Here is a 25,967-nt window from a genome sequence, read left to right as displayed (position 1 = left end):
TCTCTGCTCTGCAGGGAGTCTGAGATTCTCTCCCTCTGCCTCTTCCCCAGCTCACACTCTTTCAATCTTTGTCTCAAATCAATCAATCAATCTTTAAGAACAACCAAAAAAATTCACCAACAAACAAGTGAAAACCAAACAATTATTAGCTGTAATTATTACTAGCTGCTATGCAGAAATGAATCTGGGCCAAGATACCACACATGACTGGTGAAGGTCATTTTGAAAAGTTGGGCAGGGTAGATTTTCCAGAGATGGGGACATTTGTGGTAAAACTGAAAGTAAGACCATATCAGCCCTACAAAAAGCCTGCGAGGGGGCTGCTTGTAGAATGTCAATGAGAAAGGTAATTGCTAAATTTTTATTCGAGCAACCAATAATATGGCGGTAGCAATTTCTGCATAGAGGTGCCAAAATTAAAACAAGGACACTGCTGTACATACAGACTATTGCTACTTACATAGAAATATGCCCCCATAAAAAATAAAAGGATTAAGGAGGGAACTGATTCAATTTCCCCATTCAGCCCCCTCTTCCTAATCCTGACCTATTTATGTAGCTGACTCCATTCTCCACCATATCCAAGCAACAGGAGGAATGGGCTGGAGCAGAGAAGAGGAGCAGAGAGGAGCAGGAGAAGATCACCCATGGAATCCTTTGCCTTCCAGATACAGGCCTGTATCCTCGTAGGCGATGCTCCCAGATATCTATAAACAGCACATGCTCCCCAGAAACTTAAACCATGAACAAGACACACATGCTCCATCTTTAATCACGCTGAACAAATAAGCCAGAAACGATGTTTACGAAATCTGTCAATCTGCGAGAAGCCTACCTAATATTAGTTCTGTATCCAAATCGGAGTACAGCTGGTTTTCGAGACTTCATGTTACATTGCTGCAGGCTCCTCTGCGGGAGCAGGACTGTTTAATTACCTGTCCCAGCTGCATTTAGCAACTCAACAAATCAACCGTTTCATCTGTCTCTTTCAGTTGTCCACCCCTTCCGTTTTCTGAGTTCTTAGAGAGCAGAAAGTACTAAAATGACAGGAGTGGGTGCAACAGACAGGTGATTGATGCCTTCACACACATTCCATGTCATGCTTTACTGATGCTTATTCAATGTGCTTTGCAAGGGGTCCTATTTAAATTGACAAAGTTAATGAGCAGCAGGGTTTTCTTTTTTTTTCTTTTTTTTTTTTTTATAAACCGGGAGCCAAGAGAGCATTTTAATAAATACCAAAAATGACTTCATAATAGCCAGAATACATAGTCAAAATGGTTGGTAAATGCCAAGACTTATATTTCTTAGATATTTCACCAATAAATTTTACTAAAGTTTCCCAAAACCTACGAATGAGAAACACCTTTCTTTTTCTTGCCCTCTCCATAATTATGTATAGTTATATACATTATATATTAAATATTATTTTATATATTTATACCATATATTATATGTATATACATACACATATGTATTATAAATATTTTTTTAGGAAAGAATTAGGTCACAAGATTTCACAGCTCCAATTTCCCTAAGATTCTATATTCCAGTCTTTCTTGGCTGCTATAGAAAAGGAACAGAGAATTAATCTCCAGTCTTAAGTTTTGCAGAAAAATCTTTACAAACCACAGGCCCCAGCTGGTAAATAAGAAGCTGTACAGGGGACTCTGACCTGCCAAACATTTAATATTATTCCCATTAGCATTGTGTTGTTAATCGCAACCAATCACTCTTACATATTAGGTCTAAATTAAATTAGAAATTTAAATTCGTACATGCAGATACTAAGAAGAAACAAAAAAAGCCCTACTCTAGAGTTTAATAATCCCGAAAGCCTCATACATAATTTGCAAGATAAGAATATTAGTTGGTGGGAGCTCGATAAACATTTATTGAGCATCTCTGACAGGCGCTGAGGAAATTTCTTAAATGTGTATCAGATGTCCTCAAAAGGCTTATAGTCTGCCCCATAGGTATTCATGCGGTAATCTCCCCAGCCATGCTTCTGCAGTCCACAACTCACAGAAGTCTCACAGATGTATCCGACACTTCTCCCCAGACTGCTCCCATCACGTCTGTTACCAGCTCCTTCGTGGGAGGACTTTGGGCACGTGAAACTAATTGTGCCTTCTTCAGGGATAACTGGTGGCGACGTAACGTCAGCCCCAGGCACCGTCAAGGGCAAAGGGTTTTAACCAAAAATAAATAAATAAAATAAAATAACGAGAGAGGGGTAGACGAAAGAAGAAATAAGTGTGGGCCGGGTCTCTGCAACAAGGTGGACCTGGGGAAACTCCACGCCCCGGCTGAAGAGCAAAGAGGAAACAGCAGCAGGGTTTTCATGATCCCGATGTGACAAGTAAAAGATACAGGGAAATATATCTAAGGAGAAGTATGACCATTGTGCGACTTACTGTCAGTGCTAAAATGATGAAGATCAAATGAGACCAAGGCAAGCCAGAGCCCTTCAACCTGCAAGTGGAGAGACCTGTCACGAAGCAAACCGCAGTTCATTCATTTTGCTAAAAGCTCTACTTTTAGGATCCTAAAACAAGATACCAGAATGTGCAAGTGAGAATATAAATGATGTTGCTTCCGGGGAAAAAACCCTTCTGGAGAGGAATAGATATGTCAGTAGGATGGGGGAGGATGCTTCCAAAAAAGCTAACCTCAAAATAGGACAGAAAGAACCCCATGATTAGTTCTTATAACACACACACAAACACACACACACACAGAGACTGAAGATGTTAAATGCCATTTATGTGTAAAAAGTTAGAGGGAAAGAATTACTACAAACTTTCCAAGAATTTAGCTACAACTTTTAAAAAGTGAAAACAGGGGCGCCTGGGTGGCTCAGTGGGTTAAAGCCTCTGCCTGTGGCTCAGGTCATGATCCCAGGGTCCTGGGATCAAGCCCTCATCGGGCTCTCTACTCAGCAGGGAGCCTGCTTCCCCTCCTCTCTCTCTGCCTGCCTCTCTACCTACTTGTGATCTCTGTCAAATAAATAAAATCTTTAAAAAACAAACCAAAGTGAAACAGCAAAAGCTTCTTGCCCATATAAAATTTTAATTCTGAATATTCAAAAAACACACATTGTATGCCCTTTTGTACAGAAATACAATGAAAGTTCTTTTTAGTGGCCTAAAACCAAGGTCAAGAGTCAACTGGCATTTATCATTTTTTTGTTGTTGTTTAGCATTATCATTTTAAATATCATTGATGTTACCTGCCTAGTCCACATGGTATTTGAACTTTTGACACTTGATCTAACACTCTGCACTTACGACTCTTGTTCTACCTTTGTTCTTGGTACTTCCTCCACCTGGAATATCCAGTTATTTCCCTGAACCCATTCTTCAGGGTACACTTCAAATGCCATCCTCCCAAGAAACCTCCTTTACCTTCCTTGAGGAAGTACCACCTCCTTCCTTGAGCAAATATAAGGCCTTTTGGTTATATTTGAACAGTAGAGTTCTCAGTGGAGTGAGGCAAAGGAAGAATCACAATTTCCTATAGGAACCTCACCACAAAGTACAGAATTAGAATATTGCCCGGAAGAACGAAATAAGACGTGTATTTAAAAAAAAATTAATGTATTCATTAGGGAAGAAAAATTATGTATTCATTAGAGAGTAAGCAAATAAGAAAAAGGGCAGGAGTGAGGGCTAGAGGGAGGGGGAGGAGCAGACTCCCCGCTGAGCAGGAAAGCCTGATGAGCCCCATCCCAGGACCATTGGATCATGACCCGAGGTAAGGGCAGCCACTTAGCTGACTGAGCCACTCAGGCACCCAAAGACCTGTGTATTTTGAAAAAGCTCCTGTTTCTGACAGGCCATGTACCCTAACTACGCACCTCAGTTACTACAGTGACTTGATTCTGTGCCTTTTGCTCTCCACTCAACAAGAGACCAGCAAAGTGTAAAATCACACACCCGAGAATTCATCAGCAGTAGTTGTCTCTGGGGAGGAGAATAAGGGAACTGGGATGGAAGAGAAACTTATTTTTTACAGGATGTACTTCCATAACTTTTTAATTTTAGATCTTGTCCATGTTACTTATTCAGAAGAAAAAAGAATGGCATAGGTGTAGAAGCCAGACAACTTTGATGGGTTTCCTCATTTTGCCACTTTACTTGCTGCATCTGATCTTGAACAAGACACTTTACCTGCCTGATGCTCAGTTTCCACATACCACGACTGGAAAGAAGAAAACAGCTGCTGACCAATAGGCTCACTGAGACAATTAAAAGAGACACTGTATTTGAGACCAAGAACCCATCCTAGTAACCGAGTGTAACACCTGCAGCCACTCTAGGGTCGGGTACATTCCACTGCCTTAAAAGTTAGATTTGCTCTCATTGAGTGAGGGGGAAACACACGTTTGAAAGTCCTTTGGTTCAGAGAATATAATTCAGGAAGGAAATAAAATGAAATTTGTCAGCCTGTCTTGTCAAAACCAGAGAACAGGATGTGTAATATTTCGTTTCCCACGGCGGGGACCTTCCTAACACTCACTCCGAATCACAACTGATGGCCAGCAGAAAGGTCACTGGAATGAGCCTAATGCTTCTCCCTCGCAGTGCTGTGATTATCTTAATAGTAAACAGTTGCCAAGAAAGCCATCCCTAAATGTGCAAGTCTCCCCAGATGCGGGAAAACCGTTCTGCTGTCATGATTAACGGCTTCCTAGAAGCACTGCAGCTAATGCTCAAGCCACTGCAAATTGCTTTCGCCTCCCTCCTTCCCCACAACTCTGCCCACCTCACAAGAAAGCCTCATCTATGAACACTGGCCAGTAATATATGAAGGTGCTTCTTGTATCATCATCCATTCCAGAGTAGTGGCAATGGGGTAGTAAACTGGAGGGACCATCCAAAGACAGCTAGACCCTTAGGAACAGCAGCTCTGGCCATGAAACATGGCTTTCCTCATCAGAAACCTGCTGAGACCAAAGAAAAACCTACAGCATGACCTCAGATCTTGCCACTGCTCTGCTTAAACCTTCCACTGGTGTTACTGGCATGGCAAGTGAAGCCCAGGCTTACCACCACGGATCTGGAAGCCCTACAGCTCCAGGTCTTCCTCGCCAGCCTATTTAACATTCTAGTCTTCACTTAGTTGGACCCTAACACTATATCAAACAACCTCCACTCTCCCTACAAGCTGGCCCTGTCTTCTCACAGAGCTTTTATGCCTGCCACTCACCAGTCTCCCAGCTCCCCATTTCCTTATCTTTCAAGCCTGAGCTCAGAAAGGTTTTCTCTGGCTCTCTCCAAAATGCTCCCTCCTCCCGTTCTGCTGTCACCATCCTGTTAAAACTTTTACATCATTAATGATCTACAACCAAGAATCTATAACTATTTTATCAAATTATTTTTCACTTGTTTACTATCATGCCCTTACCCAAGCCCAGAGTGTAGGCTCTGTGAGAGCAAAGACCTCTTCCATGTTGCTGCCCACCACTGGCAGCAGAGTCTAGCACAGAGCAGGACTTCAATAAATACTTCAGAGATGAGTGAACATGTTCTGCAACCTGCCCCTGCAGCTATCTAGCTGTATAATTTGAGGTGAGCCACTGCACCTGCACAAACTTCAGTATTGTCGTCTGTGAAGTTCTGCTAGGATACAGGCTCATTTACATACTGAGTTTTTGAGCTTCCTCAAAAAGTGAATAGAGCTTACCCTACAATCCAGCAATTGAACTACTAGTAATGTATCCATGCAAAAATACTGATTCAAAGGGGCACATGCACCCTGATGTTTAAAGCAACATTATCAACAATAGCCAAAGTACGGGAAAAGCTTGAATATCCATCACAGCACGTGAGTGCGTGCATGCGTGCGCGCGTGCACAGACACACACACACACACACACACTCTCTCTCTCTCTCTCTCTCTCTCTCTGGATTATTCAGCCACTGAAAAGAATAAAATGTTGCCATTTGCAACAATGTGGAAGCAGCTTATCCTAAGCAAAGTAAGTCAGAAAAGACAAACCATACGATTTCACTCATATGTGGAATTTAAGAAACAAAACAGATGAACATATGGTAAAGGGGGGAAAAAGAGAAGGAAGGAAGAAACCATAAGAGACCCTTAACTACAGAGAACAAACTGAAGGTTGATGGAAGAAGGGTGGGTGGGGGGTTATGCTAGCTGGGTGATCGATATTACGGTGGGCACTTATGATGAGCACTGGGCATTACAGGCAAGTGATGAGTCACTAAATTCTATGCCTGAGACCAATATTACACTATATGTTACCTAGAATTTAAACAAAAATTTGAAAAAAAATAGTTTTTTCTTAAAGGAGACTTTAAAAGTTTAGAGACTAAAAATGAAGCACACAACTGGGCAACAAAATCACCATTTACTGAACAATTCTTACGTATTAGCATGGGGCTATATTAATTAAAGCATACATTATATATATTTGTACTTAATCTTCAAACATAAGTATTATTGTTCATATTCTGTAGAAGAAAATTTAGGCTGCTTATTTCACTCCTTAAAATGCTTCCTCAGTTGTCACTTTTTTAATAAGGTTTTCCATGATCAACCTATCTAAAATTACAAATCCACTCTCTTTCCTGAATTCTTTATCTGCCCTGCCTTAAATTCTGCATGACAATGTATCCCACTTATTTTTTTTTTATCTCCCCTTATGAAAATACAAGTTCTACAAGACAGAGATTTTTCTTTTTTTCCTCTGCTCTCCTCTGAAACCCCAGCACCCAGTAGAGGACCGGAGACAAAGTATGTAAAAGTATTTAAAAAATGAGTAATGAATGACTGAATGTACAGTTGAGTGCACAGATGAGTTTCTATGAGGTAGTTCTGAAAGTCTGTACAGTTCAAAGCCTTTCCATGTGTTGGTACCAGAGTTACTAAGTACACACACGTTTGTGTTTGTATATATTATATATATGTGTGTATACATATATACATATGTACATAATATACATATTATATATGTATGTATATATGTATATTATATATGTATGTATATATACATATACATATATATGTATGTATACATATATATAATATATTGCATAAAAGTTGATCAGTAAAGAAATGAAATTAGTAAGACTGGTGATAAGGAACTAGGAAATGAAGGTGAGACAGAACATCTGTCTAGAAAAAGACAATGCCATTCCTTAAGATGCAGAAAGTGTGATTATTATTTTTTTTACTTATTACAGAATATGATGATACAGGGTCTCACTGGGTTGGAACGTGGGAGGACAGACAACTAAAGCTGAAATGCATGACAAGCTGAGTCTGGTATGTTCCCCCCAAGAAGGTCTCTTGAGTTCTAAAGCTATTTGGGCAAGGAGGCTAAAAGCCAATCAGAAAAACTCTGAAAAGCAAAGACTTCAGCAGCCCCAAAAGTACTGAGGAAACAGAATTGGCGTTCAGATCCCACCAAGAAGAGGGGACCAGTATACATTCCTGACTCATGTGGAACACCTGAGAGGCTAGGTCTTAGGAGCAAAGGCAAACCAGAAAGAGTCTAAACCTTACCAGAACTGTACCTCTGTCTCATCTCAGAGATAATCACCCATTCCCACCCCTCCACCCCCATCTCTCTCTCCCTTTCTCTCTCTCTCTCTCTCTCTCACACACACACACACACACACACAATCTCCTTATCAGAAAAAAGAATGAGTCCCTGGACAAAGATAACATCACCTGAAGCCTTTGTAAGTTGCCCTACATAAGGTCGGGCAGTCAATTACATTATGGTATGAAGAAAGAGACAACCAAATAACAAAAGAAAGTACCGAATAATAGAAACACATATAGGGTGCCTGGGGGGCTCAGTGGGTTAAGCCGCTGCCTTTGGCTCAGGTCATGATCTCAGGGTCCTGGGATCGAGTCCCGCATCGGGCTCTCTGCTCAGCAGGGAGCCTGCTTCCCTCTCTCTCTCTCTGCCTGCCTCTCCATCTACTTGTGATTTCTCTCTGTCAAATAAATAAACAAAATCTTTAAAAAAAAAAAAAAAGAAACACATATAAAGTTGATCCAGATACTGAAATTAACTGCTTAACGTCCTTCTAAGCTATGACTAATATGTTCAAGAAATACAGGAAAAGATGGCAAATACAGATTTTTTAAATTATAAATTCCACCAAAGAACATAACCTAAAAAGGAATAAAACAGAAATTCTAGAACAGAACACTACAACAAAAATTAAAATTAAGAACTCAATAGATGGGCTTTGGCTTTAGCAGCAGATTAGGCACAGTAAATTTACTAAACTGCAAGACAGATAAATACAAAACATCTATTATCTAAGAGTTTAGTGTATATGAAACAACAGTTTTAGGGGACAGCATCACTGATTTTTACGAATGATAAAAATAATAGGACATACTAGTAGGCACCTGCAATTCTTCTAGGCTCAGTGTATTTAATCCCTATAAAACCAATAAGCTAGGTAGTATCCTATTAATATCTCCCTTTAACAGACAACAAAACCGAAACAGTTTAGATAATTCTGCAAGCGAGTGAATGGATAAGGCAGAATCTGAACTCAGACAGTTTGACCCCAAAGTCCATTTAATCAGTAAACTGCACTAACTACAGTGGTTAATAACAACTGAACTTTGGTGACGTTTTCATATTTGTTACTATCCTCTTAAATCCCTCCCAGCATAGTTAGATGGAATTAGTAATCAGTGACTGCTCTAATGACTTATAAATAACTTAAAATTAATTGTAAGTTATGGCTTGTAAATAATTTAAAATTAACCATAAATTATGCCATGATGCTTTTATATGGCCCATTCGGAGAAAAGCTTGGTCGGCTGGTCCCATAGGTACAGCCAGGTAGTGACTCCAAATGCAGGGTAGCACAGGTGGAAAGAAACACTACAGTCTCAGCCTTAAAAATTCAAACCTATAAAATGACTGCCCATATAATATAAAATTATGGAAGAGAAATATTCAACACAAATAAAGAAATGGCAGAAATACCTCAAGAGATAACTTCTTACAAAACCTACATGGGACACAGAGAACTCCTCTCGAAGAGTGCATGTGACAGGAGAGTTTAAGCTGGACTTAGCTCATCGACCCATTTGGGATTACAGTATAAATCCTGAAACTATTCTAATGAGAACACCTTTACTTTCTCATCATTGGTTGAGTAAGCCAACAAGAAGCCTTCTCTGACCTTCAACTGCCCTGCTTTTTGATTATCCAGAGGAGGAACTATAAAATTAATTTATAGTGAGAAAAAACCTAAAAATGCTGGGGGAAACTGTTACCGCCACCTCCTGGCATTCTGCCATTAGAAATAAAGCTCTCTCTACAAAAGTTTCTAAGTTCAAGAAAAAATTCCACTTAAAATGCACTTTTCTGTCTTTAGACATCTGGACCAAGATTTTGCAAGGTCTGTGTTTGTGGTCTTGATTTTTAGGAAACATTTTAAAAGTCCTACTGATAATGTCTGCAGGGCTAACACATTCTGGAAAATGTTACTCTGTGTACCACCTGCAAGGTGGGCAAAGCCATCAAAACTGGGGTTTTGGCTTCTGAACGTGGCACCCCATGTTCTTTCGAGGCATATCTAACCATCACCTTTCGTAACAGTGAGAACCTGCCACATTTCAGGAAACATCTAAGACTAAATTCTGGAAACTTCTGGTCACAGCACAAACTTGGTTTCTTTGATGAGAACTTAGAGAAAGTTCTTCAAACAACAGAAAACTGGTAACATTTTTAAAAAAATAACACTTACCTTTGAATATTTCTGTAATTCAGCATCATCTGCAATCTGTGTATCCAAAGTAGCAACCTAAATTTACAAGGAAAAAAAAAAAAACTCCAATATTTGTAAAAGCATAACCTCATTTCTTAGGTTTTCTGAAAGAAGATCTGTAAACCCTATATATTGATAACACCATCTGATCTGCATTCTCATCTTTTTCTGATATTTCTGAAATCAGGAAGTATAACACATAATGCAAAATGTCAAAGAAAATTTTTTTGTTGTTACCGTTTTCTAGAGCAATCTTTTCCCCCTAAATTACTTGGTTGAACCAGAAGGGAATGGGCAAAACACATACGCTATTTTTAAAAATCCATGACCCTTAAAGTTTTAATATAATCCTCTGTTGTAAGGAGTCCATAAAAATTTTATTCTTTTAGCAAAGCCAAAAGCATAATCATTTTCACTTTTAAATTCAGGCCTTAAAATGAAGTTTGCAAGGTCAGTAAAGTGAGATGAGTTTGGAAAAACTGAAGCATCTGACTTTCCACAGCAAACTCCATCATTTCCCTGGGAGACATAGCTGGCAAGGACACAAACAGAAAGACCTGGCCTGGTGAGCAGCTCACAGAATATACTTAAAGCTCTTAATCCTGGCCTAAAACTATTGTTCTAAGCCTCAGTGGTAGAGATCCACAGAAGTGAATTCCTAGCAAGCAAAATACTTTACTGATGATGTGCATCTGTAAGTTATTAATAAAGTAGGGTGTATCTGGAAGGAGGGGATAAGTCAAACAATGATCCAACTAAAGCTTCTAGAAGTACTGCATTTCATATAAGTAGATTCTAGAAGAAAAATGGAATCAGAAACATCAGAGTACACGAGGGCGTGCATGCATTTATTTATCTTGCCTGGTTTCACCTTTGTGTTCCTCATCCCTCAAGACAGGAAGAACCCTTAATGAATAAGTTGTCACTTTAAATTCCCAACCTCAGGGACGCCTGGGTGGCTCAGTTCATTAAGCAGCTGCCTTCAGCTCAGGTCATGATCCCAGCGTCCCACATCGGGCTCCTTGTTCTGTAGGGAGCCTGCTACAATCTGCAGAGGCTCCTTGTTCTGTAGCTCCCTCTGCCACTCTGTCTGCCTGTGCTCGCTCTCTCTCTGACAAATAAAGAAATAAAATCTTAAAAAAAAAAAAAATTCCCAACCTCAAATTCTGTCTCTTCTTTCTCGCCATTATGTTATGCTCTCACTGTGTGATAAATGAAATTTGGAGTAGTTACGAGGATAAAATTTTAACTAAAAAGAGCCCATCACAAAACTGTCCCATGGATATATATACTGGGACACCAAACTGCTTTATATATCAAACCACTACGAATAGTAGAAAAAGTTATTTGCTAAGGTGACAGCCTAATGACAAAACAGCATTTAAAATCTATGAGGTAGGGCGCCTGGGTGGCTCAGTGGGTTAAGCCGCAGCCTTCAGCTCAGGTCATGATCTCAGGGTCCTGAGATCGAGTCCCGCATCGGGCTCTCTGCTCAGCGGGGAGCCTGCTTCCTCCTCGCACTCTCTCTGCCTGCCTCTCTGCCTATTTGTGATCTCTCTCTGTCACATAAATAAATAAAAAATCTTTAAAAATAAATAAATAAATAAAATCTATGAGGTAAAGAAGCAGCAGTTCATGAGGACCAAAAGCAAGTATGAAATTAGCAAGAATAGAGTATGGAATGTTTTAACGCATCTTAATGATGCTGGAAATTTCCTGACAATACATAGTGGTTGCATGTTCTGAACCAAGAAAAGGGGGAAAAAAATCTCCAACCAGCCAACAAGCACTAATGATAAACATATGGGAGACAACATGAATGACAATAGAAATTTAATAGAATTTTTATTACTAATGCATTTAGTGAACACTGTAGATGCTTTTCCAAGCACAGCTTTCTGCTTTCACATGGATTCATGTGGGGAGTGTAATCAATCCCTTACTCGAGCAATCTAATAACAGGTGAAAGGAAGTCTAATGGACCACTGGTGCTATAAACTTATACCTAACCTAAATTACTTCCTGTTCTCCCTAATACATTTGATAATCATTCTTTCATTTTTCTCATAAAACTGTAAGATTCTTTGTGAAACATAGGACTAATATCCACAGCCCTTTCAGTGTACAATAAAACAAACAGATCATAAAAGCAATCATAAAAATGCCAGCAATTTTAAGCAGCTGATATAGGTTATAAATTTAAAGGCAAGTCTTCTAAAATTTTTCTGCCTACTGTTGACTTAAATGTTTTCAACATGAACCGAGTGTCTGCTAATTATAACTAAAACTTGTGTGCAGTCCTTAATTGTTCTTACAGCTTAAAATGTTTAAAGAGGGGGGGAAAAATCAATTGATCCCCTAAGGGAATAAAGGCAGGAATTAAAATAAAGGCAAACTGGCTAACCTTGGGCTCTCCCACTTCTTTAAGCTGCAATGTTAGGAGCTTGACATGCAATGAAACATGATTGCTTTTTATTACAATATTTTAACATACCATTACTTCATAATCCGGGCCCAACAGGTTTTCCCATCTAGATTTCAGCTCATTTTCTGGAGAGTCAGGGACCTTTTCTGGAGTTTAAAGAAAAAAAAAAATGAAGCTACTATGAGCCAAACTTAACTACTAAATTCCTCAATAACAGCACAGTTCCAGTAAGTAAAAAGGAAATGAATATAAAGGAAAATGCATTAACTTGGGTCTACCATGTAAAATAAATCAGAGGTGACTTATAAGACTAATGTAAAATGTTAAGGCTAGTTGTGACCAAATTATGTTGGGGTTTTCGTTAAGGACGATTTCAAATGGAAGACGAACTGATGAGTTAGAAATGAAATTTGAGGGACGCCTGGGTGGCTCAGTTGGTTGGACGACTGCCTTAGGCTCAGGTCATGATCCCAGAGTCCCAGGATCGAGTCCCGCATCGGGCTCCCAGCTCCATGGGGAGTCTGCTTCTCCCTCTGACCTTCTCCTCGCTCATGCTCTCTCTCACTGTCTCTCTCTCAAATAAATAAATAAAATCTTTAAAAAAAAAAAAAAAGAAAGAAATGAAATTTGAAATATACCCACTTTATATGTAAACATCCTGAAGTTTACAAGTAAAATACATCTGGCTTTGCTTTACAATATGTTAAGACAAACAAGGATTTAATTTAAATGTTAATCACTTCAAAGTAATACCTTCCACTCACCCCCAGAAAAAGTAAAAACTTATCAAGACATCTTTACCATCAACTGGGCATCTGAACACAATCCAATCAGACTTCTTATCTGGGTGGATACAAAACCATGTCTGGTTTAATTCAACCAGGGAGATACAAGAGCTTTAACATACTAGAAACTCTGTGTACTTTGGTCTCATGTAGTTACTTGACTATTCCTTCGTGACTCTTGAGTATAATATTGCTTTTACATACGTAAGATAACATTGCAGAACTAAGACAGATTTTAAGTGCTCTGCCTATCCTCCTTCATGGTCTTAGCCAGAAGCTCAGGATACAGTTGCTAGTCTGAATAACGCGTAATGGGCAAAAGATGAAGTACTAAAATACAATTTCAACTTATATCCATAGCAGTAGCAGAAAATAAACAAACCTTCACCTTTTTTTCTGTAAGTTAAAGAAAAACTCTTTTAATTTTGTCACAAGATTAAACAAGTCACAGAACACTTACTCCAGCTGACATAACCATCTGTCTAAAATCAAACATAAATTGCAACATCAGCTCTTTCAGTCCCCAGCATGGACAGCTCATCTTGGATGCATATAATGCTTAATTACATAATGCAAATCATCAAGTAAAGGCTAACCTCAGAATTCAGAGACTAAGACTAATAAACACCAAAGAGCTTAACTCACTAGATATTATCCATGCAAAAACAAGGATATTCGTAAAAGAATATCCATGAAATAACTTTATCAACGGATATGCTAGTTTACATGTAGGGGATAACTAATCAAAGATCTTATTAAAAGCAAAATATCACTTATGTGGGCTCTGTACCTTTGTGCCTACCTATTATTGTCAACGATAGGCACAATTTCCGGAAGAAATTACATTATGACAACGTGGATGGAACTGGAGGGTATTGTGCTGAGCAAAATAAATCAGTCAGAGAAAGACAATTATCATATGATCTCTCTGATATGATGAATTTGAGAGGCAGGGCAGGGGGTTGTGGGGGGCAGGAAGGGGAAAAAAATGAAACAAGATGGGACCAGGGAAGGGAACAAATCATAAAAGACTATTTTTTTTTTAAGATTTTATTTATTTATTTGACAAAGAGAGAGGTCACAAGTAGGCAGAGAGGCAGGCAGAGGGAGAAGGGAAAGCAGGCTCCCCACTGAGCAAAGAGCCCGATTCCAGGGCTCGATTCCAGGACCCTGAGGTCATGACCTGAGCCAAAGGCAGAGGCTTAACCCACTGAGCCACCCAGGTACCTTCATAAGAGTCTCTTAATCTCAGGAAACAAACTAAGGATTGCTGGGGGAGTGTGTGGGGAGTAGGGTGGCTAGGTGATGGACACTGGGGAGGATATGTGTTATGGTAAGTGCTGTGAATTGTGTTAAGACTGATGATTCACAGACCTGTACTCCCAAAGCAAATAATACATTAAATGTTAATTTAAAAAAAGAGAAAAATTACGTTATGAGTTCTACCATCTTTGTTAAATTTCTCCCATGCAGCAGTTTCTTATCTGGTAAGCTAATTTGCAATTAGCAATCTGGTAAGCTAATTTGGTTGAATTGTAAGCTTAAAAACATGATATTTAAAGATGACATTTCATACACGTGTATAAAACAATGGTATCTCACCTACAGTTCACTTAACTACTTCATCTTTCATTTGTACAATGGATACTCGTGACAGATAGTCATGAGTTTTAAAGCATAGCACAAAGTTAAGTACCAGAGAAAAGACTGTTTTTACAGTCTAATAAATCCTGAGCTACGCAAAGTGACTTAAAATGAATAGTATGATGATCTGAAACAATTATTCAAATGGCAATGAAGGGGAGCAGAATATGCCACCCCAAAATATGCCATATTAGCGTGTAGAATATTTTGAACTAAAGGCAATCGAGACCTCCCCTAACTATCCAGAAGAATTTAGATAGGAGGCCTATACCAGAAAGAACTATTACCAGAGAGAACTTTTTTAACTGAAAGACCTATTGGCATGGCAGAACAAACTTTTAATTACCAAACATTTGCTTTTCTTACCATGCTGTGAATTACCCTCCTCATCTTTGAAGCCCCAGGCCTCCATGCCATTCCTTAATTTAGAATGGCATATGAGGCTCAACTGCCCAACTTACTCTTGGATCTCCTATTTTTTTTTTATTTTAATTTTTATTTATTTGACAGAGAAAGATCACAAGTAGGCAGAGAGGCAGGGAGAGAGAGAGGAAGCAGGCTCCCCACTGAGCAGAGAGCCCCATGCGGGGCTCAATCCCAGGACCCTGAGATCATGACTGAGCCAAAGGCAGAGAATTAACCCACTGAGCCACCCAGACACCCCTTGGATCTCCTATTTTTATGGGGCGTCCATACTTAGGAAATTTGTTTTCTCCCATTAATCGGTTTTATATCAATTTAATTATTAGACCAAAGAACCTAGAGGGGAAGAAGGGAAAGTTTTTCTGCCCCTATAGCAAAAAAGACAGCTAATTTCTTAGCAGTTCAACGACCTTGGTCTTACTGTCAAGATGAAATTATACATATTCATGAAGAAAAAAATGCAGAGATTGATCCAAAAAGAGCAGATAAAGTGTCTGAAAATATTTCTAACTTCAGAATCTACTTTATTTTCACACAACAGTTCCATAAAAATGTATCTGGGGTCACTTGAATTTAAAAAGCAAGGATCTAACCACAATCCACTTGGGTCAAAAAGAATAAGGTAAATTTCCAAATTATAGGAAATTTTTTAACTTGAGTGAGGGGTTACTCCTCCCTTCAGGTCATCCTTTCTTGAGACAAGACAATCAAAGCCAAAACTTCCCTGGAAGAGGATGATGTTAAGTATCCCATTTCATTTAACTGTCAAGGCTTTCCAGAGCACCTCTTGCAGAGAATTGGGTGAGACTGCTATTCCAAATGTTTCCAGAACAGAGTCAACTATGTAGCCAAGTATCAAAGTACAAAGTGAACAAAGCTGCACATAAATTAAAAAGAAGATTAAAATATAAGTATACAGGAACCTGACAATTTGATAAAACATGTAAATATGTATATGTTATAAATTATTATGGTAAAAGGAAATACTGCTATATGTATACAGATAGCTAGCTATCTATAGCTATGTCAATGATAATACATGTTCACATATGCACTAATTAAAAGTGGTGACAAGATTTAAAAAATAGTTAAACATAATAATAAAAATGCATGCAAAATTAATTAAACAAAGATTAAGCAATAACATGCTTAGTCCCCAACCGCCACAAGTGTTAAGATGTTGATATTAAGAATATCCTATATTGGGGGGCACCTGAGTGGCTCAGTGGGTTAAGCCGCTGCCTTCGGCTCAGGTCATGATCTCAGGGTCCTGGGATCGAGTCCCGCATGGGGCTCTCTGCTCAGCAGGGAGCCTGCTTCCTCCTCTCTCTCTTTCTGCCTACCTCTCTGCCTACTTGTGATCTGTCTCTGTCAAATAAATAAATAAAATCTTTAAAAAAAAAAAAGAAGAATATCCTATATTGGGGCACCTGGGTGGCTCAGTAGATTAAAGCCTCTGCCCTCGGCTCAGGTCACGGTCCCAGAGTCCTTGGATCAAGCCCCACATCGGCCTCTCTGCTCAGTGGGGAGCCTGCTTCCTTCTCTCACTCTCTGCCTGCCTCTCTGCCTCCTTGTGATCTCTGTCTGTCAAATAAATAAATAAAATCTTTAAAAATATATATTTAAAAAATATATATCCTATTTTGGGGTGCCTGGGTGGCTTAGTGGGTTAAAGCCTCTGCCTTCGGTTTGGGTCATGATCTCAGGGTTCTGGGATCAAGTTCCAAGTTCCACTTGCTCAGTGGAGGAACCTCCTTTTCCCTCTGCCTCATGCTCCCTGTGCTTGTGTCAAATAAGTAATATCTTTAAAAAAAAAAAAAAAAAAAAAAAAGAATATCTTATTTTGGGGACACTCAGGTGGCTCAGTCAGTTAAGCATCTGCCTGATCCTGGGATGAGCCCCATGTCTGCTCCCTGCTCAGTGGGGAATCTGCTTCTTCCTTTCCCCCTGCCCCTACCCCTGCCCATGCGCTCTCTTATTCAAATAAATAAATCTTAAAAAAAGAAAAGAATATCCTATTTCATATTTTAAAATGCTTCTAAAATTTCTCACATTAAATTAACTATAAAGAGAGAAAACGGTTAACAGATGAGAAAGTCAAGTCACTTTGTTTGGAATTGAATGCTCTGTGCCTACCTAATTTTTCTACGCCTTGCATGTTGTCATTTTTCAGATTATCCATTCTTTCTTCAGTTTCCTCATCCCCACCATCCAGATCAGTTTCCGTTTCCACTGCTCCAGTTAGGTAGCGGGCTGGTGTTTCCGATGGCTCTACAGCAGTTCCTAAAATAAGAATTGCTAACTTGAATTACTAGCAGCTGAAGAGTGTATTTAAGTGAGGTTATTCCAGTCCTGTTCACAACCTCATTACAAACATCTTAGGTAAATTACATATATGATTCCTTTATTGAAAAGGATAAAGAACCAGGCAATGGGAAGGTAAGATCTAGTTGTTGACAAAGCAAAAGTAAATACTTTTCCACAAAGCCTTGGAAAAGAAAAAGAACACTGAGGTCTTACACTCTTGTGGTTGTGGTTGGTAAGGAGCAAGAGAGACAAAATAAACCCATTCCATGCTCTGGGCTCTCCTAGGCTTTGGCACAACATCATGATCAGTTAAAAAAAATAATAGTAACTCTACATAGGTTACTTTATGAATTGGAAGGGAACTGGAGAGAATTCTCCTGTTTGCAGTTCCTCCCTTAGCTAAATTGAGCTAAGTAAAGCTTTCAATCTCAAGCATGCAAGTCATTACATATCTCTTAAACACAAGAAAGGTTGAACAAGAGTCATTTTAGGTCATTTTTATTTTTTCCAATTTTTTAAAAAAGATTTTTATTTATTTATTTGACAGAGAGAGAGGGTGACAGCAAGAAAGGGAACACAAGCAGGGAAAGCGAGAGAGGGAGAAACAGGCTCTCTGCTGAGCTGGGAGCCGGATGCAGGACTTGATCCCACGACCCCAGGATCACGACCTGAGCTGAAGGTAGACACTTAACCAACTGAGCCACCCAGGCTCCCCATTTTAGGTCGTTTTTTTTTTTTTAAGATTTTATTTATTTATCAGAGAGAGGGGGGGGGAGAGAGCGAGCACAGGCAGACAGAATGGCAGGCAGAGGCAGAGGGAGAAGCAGGCTCCCTGCTGAGCAAGGAGCCCGATGTGGGACTCGATCCCAGGACGCTGGGATCATGACCTGAGCCGAAGGCAGCTGCTTAACCAACTGAGCCACCCAGGCATCCCTTAGGTCATTTTTAAATGACCACCCATGATGTACAAATTATTCCTACCAAAAATATTTAAACTGGATCTAAGGCTTTATGTCTAGCTTCTCACAGGACATGTAGTGGGTAGAGGAACAAGCTGAATTACACCACAAGGACAATTAAATTCAGTATATAGTATTCTAGTGACTAATGAACAAATCCCTTTACAAAAGTCTGTGCCACAGAGGCAGGGGTGGGGAATTCTTCTAGATTAATGCAGGTAACAAGTCCAATGTGTGACTGAATCTTGGTTTTTGTGAGGTTATTCCTTCAGAGAGGGGAAGTAGGAAAAGAAGCTGCAAAAGACATTTGGGGGCAATGTGTTAAGTATCTGACATTAGGGAATTACTATTAATTGTTTTGGTATGATAATGATATTATTATTATAATATTTTCATTTTTAGAAACTACAGACTTAAGTATGTAGGACTAAAGTGCCATGATGTCCACTACTCACTCTTAAATGATTAAGGAAAAAGAGAAATAGATGAAACAAATATGGCAAAACATTAACAGCTGAATCTAAATGGTGGGTTTGGGACGCCTGGGTGGCTCAGCTGGTTGGACGACTGACTGCCTTCGGCTCAGGTCATGATCCCAGAGTCCTGGGATCAAGTTTCGCATCAGGCTCCCAGTTCCATGGGGGAGTCTGCTTCTCCCTCTGACCTTCTCCTCACTCATACTCTCTCTCACTGTCTCTCTCTCAAATAAATAAATAAAATCTAATAAATAAATAAATAAATAAATGGTGGGTTTGTATCTATTATTTTTCGATTTTTCTGTATGCTTAAAAATTTTTACAATACCGTTGACCCATGAACAATCGGGGGACTAGGGGTACTTCCCCTCCCCATGCAACTGAAAACCCACATAGAACTTCTGAATCCCCCCAAATATAACTACTAATAGGGTACTGTGGACTAGAAGCCTTACTGATTATGTAGTAAATTAACATAATTTCTATATTATGTGTATTATATACTGTATTTTTACAATAAAGCTAGAGAAAAGAAAATGTTATTAAGAAAATCATAAGAAAATACATTTACAGGGGCACCTGGGTGGCTCAGTGGGTTAAGCCGCTGCCTTCGGCTCAGGTCATGACCTCAGGGTCCTGGGATCGAGTCCCACATGGGGCTCTCTGCTCAGCAGGGAGCCTGCTTCCTCCTCTCTCTCTCTCTGCCTGCCTCTGCCTAATTGTGATCTCTCTCTGTCAAATAAATAAATAAAATCTTTAAAAAAAAAAAAAAAGAAAAGAAAAGAAAATACATTTACAGAAAATACAGTGCAGTACTGTATTTGACAAAAATCCACGTATGAGTGGACCTACACAGTTCAAACCTGTGCTATTCAAGGGTCAACTATAAAAGGCTGAAAAATATAACCAGTTAAAAGTTATGATCTTGGGACACTTGGGTGGCCCAGCCAGGTAAGTGACCAACTTTTGATTTCCACTGGAGTTGTGATCTTGGAGTCCTGGGATCAAGTTCCCCATTCAACAGGGCATCTGCCTCTCTCCCTCTCTCTCTCTCTCTGCTCCTCCCCTTCCCCCCCACTAGGTGCTTGGGCTCTGCCACACAATTTCTCTCAAATACATAAATCTTTAAAAATAAATAAATACTGTAAAAAAAAAAAAACACCTTTTTAAGTTCCTATGATCTTAACATGACATTTTTAACCAAACCTAAAATTTCTTAGATCATTAATCCATTGACACACAGAAAAAGCACAGTCTAGCTCTAGCCAAAGTAATGTGCCCAGAAGCTGCTAGTGTCCCTGGGAAAAATAGTGACATACCAGAGTTTACAGAACAGAGCAGTACAGGATATAACTGTATGCCACAAGTAGTATACAAACTGGTACACAAATAAGATATACAAGACATAAGAACAGTAGGAGTGTAGAGGAGAAAAAGACTTTAGAATGGTAGAGGAAGGTATTGTGCAAGAGCTAAAAGTGCGGTTTGCTTCCGTAAAACAGACAAATGCTGGCTCTGGAAGACGGGCAAAAATGTTGTTATGTGGGGCAGGGAACCCAGGCATCACCATTCGCCTACAGTACAGTGGCTGCACCTAAAGCAGGTGATTGCTACAAGGTGTGATAAATGCTACAGTAGAACACTCTTCAAGGGTGCTAGTAAAGTCCACAGAAGGACCTCTCAACCACGGAAGGAAGACGTGCAAATTTAGAGTCAAAAATTATCCCAACATAAATTTAAAATGGAGGCATGCACAGGAAAGAATTGCTAACTCATAGATGACATACTTTATTTGATACAGTAGTCTGAAGCCAAGGGCTCTATCAGAGCTATTAAAAACCATTACGTTGATATAAATATTTATGTAAACCTTTTAAGGTCAATATAGCATTTGTACAATTTGTACTATTTAGGCAATTTTTAATTTCATATATACGACGCAATTGACAGGGCATTTGTCTTTCAGCAGCAAAATTTCCACTATCACATAAAACTTAAAAAGTTCCAATTTAAATAAATCAATACAGGTTGAAAGCAAGGCTTCCAGGCTTATTATATCTTCAAAAGAGACGGCGGGGGGATGTATTCCTCTTCTGACAAATTCTAATGGAATGATTTCTTATTCACTAGTTCTGTAACTAGTCATTCATTTTAAACTGAATTTGTTTTAGGACTGCCAAATTTTTTTGATCTATACATTATTAATAACTTGGTAATTAAAAAAACTGGCATGCATACAATTATATATTTGTTCTATACTGGAAACTTGCTATTCCTTAATCAAAATAACAAATATTTCACAAATAATTTCTTAACAGAAACCCAGGTTTTATTTTCCCCCTCTGTATTTCAAAGAGTAAATCAGGAGACATTAGAATCAAATATATTGTTAGAAGTCATTTGAAATCTGAAGTGTGCAAAATGTCAAAGCATTAGACAAATGAGAGTCCCTAGAACAAAAGGTGCCAAAGCTTTATTATTCAAATATAATAAATGAAATTTAGAAGCTTTTTGGAAAAATGATTTCCATCTCCATTTAGAACAGCTCACAGAGCTTAATGCATGTCAGGGTTCGTGTTCTAACATTTGGACAGGCACCTCATAATAAGCAAAGGAAAACTCTTCTTCAGTGCACAAATGAGCTGATTCATTTCTCCATCACTGCATTACAAAAGATGGGCAGTTATTCCTTCCCAGACTCACAGAACAACTTCCATAAGTAAACTATTCCTCCAAGTCCAGACTTGGTGGTGGGAAGAGGGACAGTGGCATAAGCTACCTGGGTCTGAAGGCCATTCAAGAGGAGAAGCAGATGAAGACGCCTCCCTTTGAACCCTTCGAACTAGGGTTAGATGTACCACTTGGCCTGCATTCCGTAATACTTCAACAACATCCTGGTTGGCAAAACCCTGAATATCCACACCATCCACCTAAAACATTAAGAGACACATTACACAGAGGTTTCAAGTTAGCCGCTGTTTTCAATTCTGGTGAGGCAGAATAAAACTGGGCCTCTATCCCCTGCAAACCCCAAGATATTTCCTAAGCCAAGAGTGATGAAAGATGCCTCCTTAGATGGATCTGAAGGACAAAGATCAAATGACAGCAACAAACATTTGTTTCCATGTAAACCACAAAATTAAATGTGTCTATGTAGTTGTGTGTTTATGTTTCAAAAATATTATTCAAATAAACTTTAAAATTTAACCAATTTCTACTAAATGGAGAAAGACCAGCCTGAATGGACAAAAGGAAATTACAAAATTCTCCAATATATAAAATACCTCAAATCTGTATGTACTTAAAATTACTTACTGTTAGTAGAAAAATTACTTTCATGAAGAGATTAAAAGAACTGGTTAATAGCCTACTAAAATGTATATAAAATGACTGAGTATACAGAGGTGCCTGAAAGTCTTTTTTAGGAGACTGCTAGAACACCTTGGGGTGTGTGTGTGTGTGTGTGTTTGTTTGTCCCCCCCACCCACACACACACCAATATGATTAGTGACTCCTTTCTTCACCCACGGTAAAAAACAAAAGCAAACAAAAAAACAAATTTAGGACCTTACGAACCAAATCAATGAGATTTCACTGAACTTAATTTTTTAAAACATTATGAGATCAGGGATACCTGGGTGGCTGAGTAGGTTAAGTCTCTGCCTTCGGCTCAAGCCACGATCTCAGGGTCCCAGGATTGAGCCCTACACTGGGCTCTCTGCTCAACAGGGAGCCTGCTTCCCCCTCTTCCTCTCCCTGCCTTACTGCCTACTTGTGATCTCTCTGTCAAATAAATAAATGAAAACCTAAAAATAAATAAATAAATAATTTTTTTTAAAAGATGGCTGCACCATTTGAAAAAAAAAATTATGAGATTATATGAAGCCATTCTCCTCTCATACACACTACTATCAAGATAACTTCTTTTCGGGATGCCTGGATGGCTCAGTCGGTTGGGCCACTGCCTTTGGCCTGGGTCATGATCCCAGGGTCCTGGGATCAGAGTCCTTCATCAGGCTCCCTGCTCAGTGGGGAGCCTGCTTTTCTCTCTGCCTCTGCCTGCCATTCTGTCTGCTTGTGCGCGCGCTCGCTCTCTCTCTCTCTCTCTGATAAATAAATAAATAAAATCTTAAAAAAAAAAAAAAAAGATAACTTCTTTCCCCCCAACTTGATTCAATGCTAAAACAAAGGGCAGGTACTTACAGCAACTATTTTGTCATTCACTTGAATTTGGCCGTTGTGGTAAGCAGCACTGCCAGGTATTATACTTTTCACATAAATCCCAGAAGCCTCCCCTGAGATGCACAAAAACATATGGAAAAAGGAAGAAAGCTCTAATTAGACCTTGATTGCCAAATTCATATCAAGAGGTTAATTAGCTACAGGGGCTGATGTGAGGCTTGATAAACACTATTTTGAACACAAGCAGAGAAATTGATGGATTATTTCAAACTGTCACCATCACAAATGACCCGAATTTGAAATGATGTGACTGATGACTATTTCTGGAAAAATAATCAGTAATGGAAGCTTGATGAAATGCACTCTACTGTAAGCTGGAATTCAGAGAGCCCAGGCGGTCTCATCCTCTTGGGCTGTCCCCTTTCTTCCTGCTGCCTTGGAGACTTACCACTTTTCACCAGCACTAAGAAAAGAGTCTCTTACCTGGTATTCCCTGCCTACATTTAGTTTGCTGCTCATGTTAGCTTCCCAGACTTTCCCAGAAAAGTACACACAGTGTTTAAAAAAGAAAAGAAAGAATTTCAGCAACATTAAATAATCTTCACATTATAAAATATTTAAATACAAACAAATGGCTAAATAAAAATTAAAACTACATAAAAAGTATACAGGCCTAGACTAGAAGAGAAACTGGAAAATGAAAAACCGTAACTCTGGATGATTTTATTGTTTTATTCTTTTATTTCAAATGAACTTAAAATACTGTCCACAGAAGAAAACTAAACATCAATGAATTCCTATTGCCTACATAATAAAATGTGAATTTCACAGTCATATTCAAGGACCTCCATAATCTGCAGAAAACTTTACTTATCTTCCAATTGCCATCCCTCCAAGGCAAAAGTTCACAGACACAAGACTCTCAATATTTCACCAAAACATTAAGTATTGTCGTGATGTTATCCCTTTTCTTAATTCATTTTTTCTTCCTATGAAACTCATCCTTTCTACCAAAATCCTTTTTCATGCCTAGCACAAATGCTTCTATGTGAATTCTTTATTTCTTTCTGTCAAATTTAATCTTTCACCTGCCATATGATGATAGTTTGCGTATAGCTCTGATAAGACACATATTTCACTTATCCTTAAACCATTATGTTATTTACATATTTCTTCCTCTGACTAGTCTTTTCTTATATTTGTTTTTCTATCCCTTTCTGAACCAAGCAAAGTAACCCCCTCAAAAATCCAATAAATAGAACAAGGCAAAAATTACTCTGAAAGTCTGCATGTCAAATAGCAAACTAAATTTTTAACTGTTCTAGTTTTTGGATTTACCATTGCCTCCCTCTCCCAAAGTCCCCCAAACTTCTTTTGAGAGTAAATAAGTAAGATGACTCTCTATTCAATAACATAAATATCAGATTTTCTCAATTTTCTATCAGTTATTTACCTTCATTTTACTTGGTATATATATTATATTGTTAGGTTTATAAGGACACTCAAAAAACTTACTATAATAAAGGTTCATAAGCCATAAGTTTAGGGACTAAGCCATCATTTCTCTAACCTGACAGCATATTAAGAGCTATTCAATACAGCTTTTTTTCTCAACATTATTTTACAATCCATACTTAGCTCTTTTGGAATTCATTTAAATTCTGAACCTAATAAAGGTGGCACTTAGAAAAATCTAAAGGTCTGAAAACAGTTATTTCATTAGGCTAAAATAGCACAAGGTGGTCTGACATGAATTTCATTCAGGACTTTGAATACATTAGCACTCTTAATCTTTCCACCTGCTGTAAGTATGCAAAATAATAATTTTTTTTTAAAAATTAACTTTCTAATCTTGCTACTTTTTTTTTTAAAGATTTTATTTATTTATTTGACAGAGAGATCACAAGTAGGCAGAGAGGCAGGCAGAGAGAGAAGGGGAAGCAGGCTCCCTGCAGAGCAGAAAGCCTGATGTGGGGCTCGATCACAGGACCCTGAGATCATGACTTGAGCTGAAGGCAGAGGCTTAAGCCACTGAGCCACCCAGGCGCCCCTAATCTTATTATTTTTAAAAACCAGAACATTTCATAACTCTGAATTCATGTTACTAGCAAGTATTTATCCAAAAGGTTTATTTTTCCTTACTCTAATTATTGTCTTATAATAATAGAGTAACTTTTTTTTTTTTTTAAGATTTTATTTATTTATTTGACAGAGGGAGAGAGATCACAAGTACGCAGAGAGGCAGGCAGAGAGGAGGAAGCAGGCTCCCTGCCGAGCAGAGAGCCCAATGTGGGGCTCGATCCCAGGACCCTGGGATCATGACCTGAGCCGAAGGCAGAGGCTTAACCCGCTGAGCCACCCAGGCGCCCCATAATAGAGTAACTCTTAACAATAGAAGTTACCAAAGCTTTGCATGTAGTAGTTAAGAGAGTGTTATTCAGAGATACTTGGGCCATGTATGTATTCTCACAGTAGAATCCCTTTATACGACAGGAAAATAATTCTAATTAAAGAATTTTTTTTTTAATAATTATAATAATACTTTTTAACATTCATGATAAGAAATATATACAGCACGGGCGCCTGGGTGGCTCAGTGGTCAAGTGTCGGCCTTCAGCTCAGGTCATGATCCCAGGGTCCTGGGATCGAGCCCTGCATCGGGCTCCCTGCTCAGTGGGAAACCTGCTTCTCCTTCTCCCCCTCCCCCTGCTTGTGTTCCCTCTCTCGCTGTCTCTCTCTCTGTCAAATAATAAAATCTTAAAAATATATATATATATACAGTAATCCTTTTATATTATCACATCTAAAATGGCATAATATGTAACAGTCACAATATTTAAAGTATATCTATCTTTGATAAAGAGAAGACACAATTCAAATATTACACATTGAGTTGGATAATTAAATCCTTTTGTTAATGACAATCAAGTCAGCTATAAAACTCCTGAGATAAAACTAATTCTTTAGGGGCGCCTGGGTGGCTCAGTGGG

General features: G+C 38.8%; 1 protein-coding gene across 7 annotated transcripts in view; it reads right to left on the bottom strand.

The window, feature by feature from the left end:
* Positions 1-25,967, bottom strand: part of PATJ (PATJ crumbs cell polarity complex component) — a 370,533-nt gene that overhangs the window by 305,125 nt on the left and 39,441 nt on the right. For all 7 annotated transcript variants that reach the window (XM_059374941.1, XM_059374937.1, XM_059374938.1 and 4 more), the window contains exons 10-14: positions 22,999-23,090; positions 21,575-21,725; positions 17,190-17,336; positions 12,271-12,347; positions 9,756-9,812 (exon numbers count right to left, since the gene is read on the bottom strand). In XM_059374941.1, the coding sequence (XP_059230924.1) occupies positions 9,756-9,812; positions 12,271-12,347; positions 17,190-17,336; positions 21,575-21,725; positions 22,999-23,090 (524 nt within the window). The remainder of the gene's footprint in view (positions 1-9,755; positions 9,813-12,270; positions 12,348-17,189; positions 17,337-21,574; positions 21,726-22,998; positions 23,091-25,967) is intronic.

Source organism: Mustela nigripes, chromosome 14, assembly GCF_022355385.1.
Source record: "Mustela nigripes isolate SB6536 chromosome 14, MUSNIG.SB6536, whole genome shotgun sequence".
Classification (NCBI taxonomy): domain Eukaryota; kingdom Metazoa; phylum Chordata; class Mammalia; order Carnivora; family Mustelidae; genus Mustela; species Mustela nigripes.
This window is presented reverse-complemented; position numbering and strand designations above follow the sequence as displayed.